The 9,264-nt window shown below is 40.7% G+C and overlaps 1 protein-coding gene across 1 annotated transcript; it reads right to left on the bottom strand.

Annotated features, from left to right (window-relative positions):
• Positions 1-6,669: 6,669 nt before the first annotated feature.
• Positions 6,670-7,596, bottom strand: LOC100583257 (olfactory receptor 13H1). Its single transcript, XM_012498845.1, is given in 1 exon segment — positions 6,670-7,596. A coding segment is annotated over 1 exon segment (927 nt).
• Between the last annotated feature and the right edge of the window lie 1,668 nt (positions 7,597-9,264).

Genomic DNA, 9,264 nt, shown 5'->3' with positions numbered 1-9,264 from the left:
TTCTAAGTGTTTTATTTTACATAAATTGAGTCATATATATATTCTTATAACCAACCTATGAAGTCATATTCAACACTGTCCCTGCTTTTTCCAGCTCTCACCTGTATTGTTAAGTTTGGAAGCTACATTTCCCACACTTATTTGTCAGTCAAGTTCAGTTTTGGATTCCACCCATGAGAGGTACTTAAAGGAAACTTCGCAAACAGAAGGGAAGTAGACAGCATCACTACTCTTCCTGACATCTTGTTTAGGTGTGTGGGCTTGATCAGAAAAGATTTAAGTGATTTCTGAGCATTCTCCTGTGAAACATCTGCTTCAGTGACGTCATTAGCAGCAGTTTCCTAACAATCTCTAAAATTTCCCATGATTTCCGCAATTCCTACAACTGTCTCATTTTGCTGGCAGTTCCCTTACCCTTTCTCTCATAGCCCTTCCAAAGGCTTTGTAGGCCCCTAGTTCTCTGTGTTAAATGCCTTCCTGAAATAACTATAGAGTGGTTTCTGTTTGCCTGATCGAACTCTGAGTGCTACACTTTACAGGTGAAGAGACCAAAGCAGAGGGTAACTTGAGTGAAGAAGTGGCAGAAGGAAGGACTGAATCTAACAAGTTTTGCCCCAGGGCCTGCGCTCTAAATAGTTATACTCCACTGCCTCTCTTCAACTGAAAACCCAAATCCTATGAATGGGGCACTGTATCTTTTTCTGAAATCTCCATGAATATTTCAATGGAAATGATCATTTGGAGCCTGCTTTTCAGTTTGTAAACTTTCTTCTCAACTTTTGACAGAACAGTCTTAGTTTCAACACAGTCTTTCCATCTTTCTTTCCAGGGTGAAGCAAGGTAAGCTTCACTACTCAGCCATTGGGGATGGGGGGTAGGGAGGAGTCCAGTGGAAGGTTTCACGGGATCCTTGTGATTGATCAGGCAGAGAAGCACTACTCAATCTCAGGAATTTTCAAAAGCCCAGCATTGATTTCATTTCACAACACCCTCACAGAGTTCATTTTTATCTTTAAAATAAATTAATATCAATGTAAAATTAGATAGCCTCTAGAGTTAGTGCCTAGAAACTGAATGTTAATGCTGGAAGGGCCAGAGCTGTGTTAACTAGCTGCCGTGTTTGCCTTCTTTTTCAGTCAAAGCTAACATTTAAAGTCAGAGAGATAGATCTATATATATTGATCTGGAGGAACATTGATGATATATTGTCAAGTGTGAAAAAGCAAGTTACAGAGTAAATTGATGATATGCTTGCATTTTTTTAAGAAAATAAGAGAAAGCCCTATATAAAATAACACCTGGATGCAGAATGTTAGAACTAGAGAGGTCTTTAGGTAGCTAAACACAATCTTCCTGTTACATTGATAAGCAAGTTTGAAGGCCAGAGAGAGATATAACTAAGGTTACACAGCTTGTTAGTAGCAGAATCAATTCCACAACCTTCATCTCCAGACTCCACTATGTCACTCTGTCTGTAGGCTGTGCCCATACCAACAAGTCAATAAAGGGAGAAAGAACCTAGTGACATAGCTATACTATTTTGTAGTAGAGGGACCATTACTGAAAATGTGCATCTCATTTCAAGCTGTAAACCAACTGTAATAAAGAGTGAAATATTTTTCCCTCCAAAGGCAGAATCATTAAAACCTATACACTTAATATTCTACCTAATTTCTGAATTTTCCTCTATGCGAAGGCACTCTTTGATTCTTTCAATATTTCATTGATTGTGCCAGTTTATGTTTATTTCACAATGTTTGCTTGAAAGGTTTATCTTTTTTTATTTTATTATTATACTTTAGGTTTTAGGGTACATGTGCACAATGTGCAGGTTTGTTACATATGTATACATGTGCCGTGTTGGTTTGCTGCACCCATTAACTCGTCATTTAGCATTAGGTATATTTCCTAATGCTGTCCCTCCCCCCTCCCCCCAACCCACCACAGTCCCATATATATTTAGGATAGTTAGCTCTTCTTGTTGAATTGATCCCTTTACCATTACGTAATGGCCTTCTTTGTCTCTTTTGATCTTTGTTGGTTTAAAGTCTATTTTATCAGAGACTAGGATTGCAACCCCTGCCTTTTTTGGTTTTCCATTTGCTTGATAGATCTTCCTCCATCCCTTTATTTTGAGTCTATGTGTGTCTCTGCACGTGAGATGGGTTTCCTGAATACAGCACACTGATGGGTCTTGACTCCTTATCCAATTTGCCAGTCTGTGTCTTTTAATTGGAGCATTTAGTCCATTTACATTTAAAGTTAATATTGTTATGTGTGAATTTGATCCTGTCATTATGATGTTAGTTGGTTATTTTGCTCGTTAGTTGATGCAGTTTCTTCCTAGCCTCCATGGTCTTTACAATTTGGCATGTTTTTGCAGTGGCTGGTACCGGTTGTTCCTTTCCATGTTTAGTGCTTCCTTCAGGAGCTCTTTTTGGGCAGGCCTGGTGGTGACAAAATCACTCAGCATTTGCTTGTCTGTAAAGTATTTTATTTCTCCTTCACTTATGAAGCCTTGTTTGGCTGGATATGAAATTCTGGGTTGAAAATTCTTTTCTTTAAGAATGTTGAATATCGGCCCCCACTCTCTTCTGGCTTGTAGAGTTTCTGCCCGGAGATCAGCTGTTAGTCTGATGGGCTTCCTTTTGTGGGTAACCCGACCTTTCTCTCTGGCCACCCTTAACATTTTTTCCTTCATTTCAACTTTGGTGAATCTGACAATTATGTGTCTTGGAGTTGCTCTTCTCGAGGAGTATCTTTGTGGCATTCTCTGTATTTCCTGAATCTGAATGCTGGCCTGCCTTGCTAGATTGAGGAAGGTCTCCTGGATAATATCTTGCAGAGTGTTTTCCAACCTGGTTCCATTCTCCCCATCATTTTCAGGTACACCAATCAGATGTAGGTTTGGTCTTTTCACATAGTCCCAAATTTCTTGGAGGCTTTGTTTGTTTCTTTTTATTCTTTTTTCTCTAAACTTCCCTTCTCGCTTCATTTCATTCATTTAATCTTCCATCACTGATACCCTTTCTTCCAGTTGATTGCATCGGCTCCCGAGGCTTCGGCAATCTTCGTGTAGTTCTCGAAACTTGGCTTTCAGCTCCATCAGCTCCTTTAAGCCCTTCTCTCCATTGGTTATTCTAGTTATCCATTTGTCTAATTTTTTTTCAAAGTTTTTAACTTCTTTGCTGTTGTTTTGCATTTCCTCCCGTACCTCGGAGTAGTTTGATCATCTGAAGCCTTCTTCTCTCAACTCGTCAAAGTCATTCTCCATCCAGCTTTGTTCCGTTGCTGGTGAGGGACTGCGTTCCTTTGGAGGAGGAGAGGTGCTCTGCTTTTTAGAGTTTCCAGTTTTTCTGCTCTGTTTTTTTCCCCATCTTTGTGGTTTTATCTACTTTTGGTCTTTGATGATGGTGATGTCCAGATGGGTTTTTGGTGTGGATGTCCTTTCTGTTTGTTAGTTTTCCTTCTACCAGACAGGACCCTCAGCTGCAGGTCTGTTGGAGTTTGCTAGAGGTCCACTCCAGACCCTGTTTGGCTGAGTGTCAGCAGGGTTTGCTGCAGAACAGTGGATTTTCATGAGACCACAAATTCAGCTGTCTGATCGTTCCTCTGGAAGTTTTGTCTCAGAGGAGTACCCGGCCGAGTGAGGTGTCAGTCTGTCCCTACTGGGGGGTGCCTCCCAGTTAGGCTGCTCAGGGGTCAGGGACCCACTTTAGGAGGCAGTCTGTCCGTTCTCAGATCTCCAGCTGTGTGCTGGGAGAACCACTACTCTCTTCAAAGCTGTCAGTCAGACAGAGACATTTAAGTCTGCAGAGGTTCCTGCTGAATTTTTGTTTGTCTGTGCCCTGCCCCCAGAGGTGGAGCCTGCAGAGGCAGGCAGGCCTTGTTGAGCTGTGGTGGGCTCCACCCAGTTCGAGCTTCCTGGCTGCTTTGTTTACCTAAGCAAGCCTGGGCAATGGTGGGCGCCCCTCCCCCAGCCTTGCTGCCGCCTTGCAGTTTGATCTCAGACTGCTGTGCTAGCAATCAGCGAGATTCCATGGGCATAGGACCCTCTGAGCCAGGTGCGGGACACAATCTCCTGGTGTGCCGTTTTCCAAGCCCGTTGGAAAAGTGCAGTATTAGGGTGGGACTGACCCGATTTTCCAGGTGCTGTCTGTTACCCCTTTCTTTGACTAGGAAAGGGAACTCCCTGACCCCTTGCACTTCCCGAGTGAGGCAACGCCTCGCCCTGCTTCAGCTCGCGCACAGTGCGCTGCACCAACTGTCCTGCACTCACTGTTTGGCACTCCCTAGTGAGATGAAACCAGTACCTCAAACAAAAATGCAGAAATCACCCGTCTTCTGTGCCGCTCACGCTGGGAGCTGTAGACCGAAGCTGTTCCTATTCGGCCATCTTGGCTCCACCCCAAAAGGTTTATCTTGATAGTAAGGAACATTTTGCACAAAGCATGAGACTTACCCTAATACCTAGCACAGTGCCTGCCTTAAAGTAGAAACCTAATGTTTGTTAAATGGATAAACTAAAGATTGAATTCATTTGCCTTTTTCGGAATTTTTTTCTTTCTCGATATTAAAACATTGTTTCAGAGATGAAGAGTACCATGTACCTTTAAAAATGTATACAGTTTGAATAAATCTTGCATTTGTTTTGAAATTAAGCTGCTTTGATAAGTGGTTTATGCATCCTCAATTATTTTTCATTTAGTTAGTAAACATGTGAGACAGTCTCCTTTTATCCATGGTACTCCCTTTTGCAACACCATACAATGTCACATCAGCCCCCGGCAGTCACGGTAAGAGGAACACACTGAGTATCTGTTTGCTCAGTAGTGCTAGGTACTGTGCATTTTATTTTTTTCTGCCTGTTTGTGTCTGGTTCCTCACAAACAGGTAGAAAAGGCTGCTTGGGCGATGACTTCACCATGTGTGGTGGAGGCCCAAAGTAAAGTGAGACCAGGAGACAGGATATCTGGGTCTTCGTTCTAGATCTGCTTCCAAACAGTTTCATTATCTTGGGAAATTTACTCCACATTCAGTGAGCCTCAGATTTCTCATCTAAAATCGGTTATCTATAATAGATCATTGTTTATCAAAACCTTTCCTTTTAGTTTTAGAACTCCCTTTTCAAATGAAATAGCTCACAGGAAACGACCCCCCATTAGCAGGCTCCAGGCACCACAATTGAGTCCCTAAAAACTATATAAATCAAGATTTGAAAAACATTGCATTATGTCCATCAACAGAAAATGGGTTTTTAAGATGCGATAAATGTGTACAATGAAATATTATTCAGCAATAAAAAGGAACAAATTACTGATACATGCAACAATATAAATGAATCTCAAAAGCAGGCTGAGTGAGAGAACCCAGACACAAGGGAGTACAGACTGCATGATTTTATTTGTAGTCAATATTTAAAAAAACAAAAACTAACATATAGTGAAAGAAATCAGACCACTGGTTGGAATTGGGGGTAGTAGGAGGAAGGGATGGGTTACCAAAAGGCAAAAGGAACTTCTGTAAGGTGATGAAATTGTTAGGTAGCTTGATTGTTGTGGTGATGCTGTGAGCATCTGTCAAAACTCAGAATTGCACACTGTAATTGGACAGTTTATTGTATACAAATTATGTCATGATAAAGTGGATTAAAATATCACTGCATTAGTCATCTCTAGGGTTTCTTATGCCTTTAGATATAGTAAGTGGGATCTGGAATCAACCTGACGTAGATTTAAGTACTGGCTCTGTGGCCATGGGCAAATCACTCAGTTTCCCCACTTCTAAATATGGATGGGAAATATTGCCATGGCATTGAACCACTGTGTGAATTCTGTGATAATAGATATAGAGAGCTTCGCTCAACCCCTAGCATATCATAAGTTCTCAATATATGGTAGCTGCATTTATAATTCTATGATTCCAAATAATTTTACAGACTTAGTTTTACAAATTCAGAGGTGGCATATATATGATCTAAATTCTAATTTTGACTCCATTATCAATTATGTATGACTAGATGAGTCTCAATGTCTACTCTGTTTCCTCATTGTTAATACAGAGGGAAATTGTGGTGGTGTTCTTACCAACTCCATAGGAAAATTAGGAATATAAAATAGACTAATAGATTAGAAAGATGTTTTGAAAAACAAAAAGCAAAAATAAAGCACTCTACACAAATGTAGGAAATAGCTATGATAATTTTTCTCATGATTCCAAGATTAAGTGAAACAAGGAGATTGTGCTTACATAACAGGGCTTACCCTCAGTAAAGTTGTAAAGTTTCTGACTTTTGTCTTCTGGCCTTTTATTATACCATTCTTTGTCTTATTTTCCAATTTCAGTTATGCCTCACCTGCTGTCAACAGTTATAGAAGATTCTCTTGCTATATAGGTCTCTTCTGTCAGTGAGAAAATTACTCTGATAAGTTCATTTACCTGAAGGTGAGTAACCTAATGGGTAGCCACTAACAATATTCTATGTAAAGAAAGAGCAAAAATAATACCTCTAATGGCAATTCAAGTCTCAGTAGGAATAATATTTGGGGTGGGAGCACTTCCTGAAGCTTCTCATATGTCAATCACTTCCAAAGATAAAGTCAGATCCTTTAAAACATTTTCTCCATCAGGGACGATGTGTTATTTTAGATGTTTAGAAGCAAAGAAGGCTCATGTCCTTTTCAACATAACTTTCCTTATTGCCCCTTTAACATCTTTGTTTCTCAGGCTATATATCAGGGGGTTCAACATGGGTGTCAAAGCTCCATAAAACACTGAGATAAACTTGTCCTGGTCAGGGGAGGACGTGGACTGAGGTTTCATATACATGGAGATGGCTGCCCCATAGAAGATTGTCACCACGGTCAGGTGAGAGCCACATGTGGTAAAGGCCTTGAGCCTGCCCTGGGGTGAGTGAATCCTTATGACAGCCATAGCAATTCCTATGCAGGAGAGGAGAACAAACCCAAATGGTAGCAGCAGGGTGAAGATACTGGTGATGAGGATCATAAGTTCATTGAGGCTGGTATCAGAACAGGCCAGCTTAATGAGGGAGAGAATCTCACCGACAAAATGGTTGATGACATTAGCCCCACAGAAGTGAAGCCTCAGGGATAGGATGAGCATGGCAGTGAGCACAAGTGATGTCCCCCATGAGGTAGCAGCCAAGCAGACACACACTAGGCCATTCATAACCACTGAATAACACAGGGGATTGCTGATAGCAACCACACAGTCACAGGCCATGGCAGCCAGTAGGAGGCAATCTGCTGTGGCCAAAGCCAAGGGGACACTCGTTTGAGCCAAACATCAGGGATAAGAGAGGTAGGGATGGGTAGAGAAACAATGCACCAAAGCCTGGGGCATGCAAGCTGTTCCATAGCAAAGGTCTAAGAAAGACAGGTTACTAAGGAAGAAGTACATTGGACTGTGGAGGTTGGGGTCAAAGTGAATAAGAAAGATCATAAATGCATTCCCCAACAATGTACTGAGGTAAATTATCAGCACTAATGTGAAAAACGTGTCTCTCCATTGAGGCTAGTTAGAAATGCCAATAAGGAGAAACTGAAACACTGCTGTGACATTGTCCATGGCCATCTTTCCCTCTTGCCACTATTCATTAAATGGATGCCAATTGGCTACTTAATGTTACCTGAAAGAATGAGAATAAAGATGGAGGGTGTGAGAAAGGTGGAAAGAATTAGGATGTGCCGGATCATTATCTTTGTCCTTTTCAGAAGAATGGGACACAAATGGAATGGATATTTATAATGGGAACAGAGGCAAAGCCAGATATGCCCCCCAATCCTAAGAAAATGGAAAGTTCCTTATCTTTTTGAAAACAGCTGTACGAAAATTTCTCCAGCCCTCCTCCACTAGAGGTCTTCTTGAATAATTTTTCCTAACTAAGAAGACAGGAAAGGTAGGCCATCTTCCTGACTTTCTCATGTCATTTTCCAAGATAAATCTGATATGTAGACATGGTTGAATCTCAGTTAGCCAACCAACAGGGTACCTTCTGACACATGTCTTAGCTAAAATATTGTCTATGTTTGGGATGTCTCTCACTCCTAGATTGTGCATGCCCTCATTTTTCCATAGTTCCAGAATTTACCATGGTGCCTGACATAGAGTAGGTTCAAGGTAGCTCTTTGACCTGAGCTGATATTATGTAGATGGAGTAGTGAGGTCTGGGAGGACCCTCTACTAATATCCCCTGCTGAAGTTACATTTCTAGCTTCTCCTACATTTTCTATTCTGTTGTTGTTGAGCCCCATTGAAAATTGAACATGATGTTTCTAAAAGTGTGGGTGGTAAGGAGAGGGTCTGAGTATGCAGCCTCACTGAAAAGGCTCTCTTATCCCATCCTCACCCATCTCTTTCCCCTAGTCCTGCTTCATTTTTTATAACACATTCTAATATCTGAAGTTATATTAATAATAATTTGATTACTTGCTTATTATTTGTCTTTCACTCAAATGTGAATTTAATAAGAGGGCCCTTGTCTGCTGTTTACTGGTGTATTCCTAGAACATAGAACAGTACCTGGGGGATCACAAGAACCCAATGGGTAGTAAATGAACATATAAAGTCCTAAGCATTCAGAGCTGTTATCCAGAATCTACCTACTCCTCTTGCCACCTGCACTGCCATTCTTTATTCTAAGGCATCATCATCACTCACCTGGATTTTTCCAGTAACCTCCTCATTGGTTTTCCTGTTTCTAGTCTTCTTCCCATTCAGTTCAGATGATTCAGTTGAACTGTAAGTTAAATCAGGTCACTTTTCCATTAAAAAATTTATTCTATTTTTATTGAAGTATGACTGATACACAAAAAGGTACACATATTTTATGTATACATCTTGAGTTTGAAGATAAGTATATACTCATGAAACGGCCACCATAAATAATGCCATAAATATAACAAACATCCCTAAAACTTTCCTCCTTCTCTCTTTTATCTTTGTAATAAGAACACTTAACATAAGACCTACTCTCTTAATAAAATTTTAAATATACAGTATCATATTGTTAACTATAGATTCTCATTTCAACCTCCCTAAATACCAATCTCCTTACTATGACCTATGAGGCCCTATATGGTTTGCCTCCCAATCACCTCCTCTCTGAACGCAGTTCCTACCACCCTTTCCCTTGCTTACTTTGCTCCAGTCACACTGGCCTCTTCACCATTCCTCAAATACTCAAAGCCCATCCCTTTCACAGAGCCTTTGATCCTGCTGTTCTGTATTTGTGAAAAACTT

This window comes from Nomascus leucogenys, chromosome X (assembly GCF_006542625.1).
Source record: "Nomascus leucogenys isolate Asia chromosome X, Asia_NLE_v1, whole genome shotgun sequence".
Taxonomy (NCBI): domain Eukaryota; kingdom Metazoa; phylum Chordata; class Mammalia; order Primates; family Hylobatidae; genus Nomascus; species Nomascus leucogenys.
The sequence above is the reverse complement of the archived record's forward strand: the minus strand, read 5'-3'. Positions and strand labels throughout refer to the sequence as shown.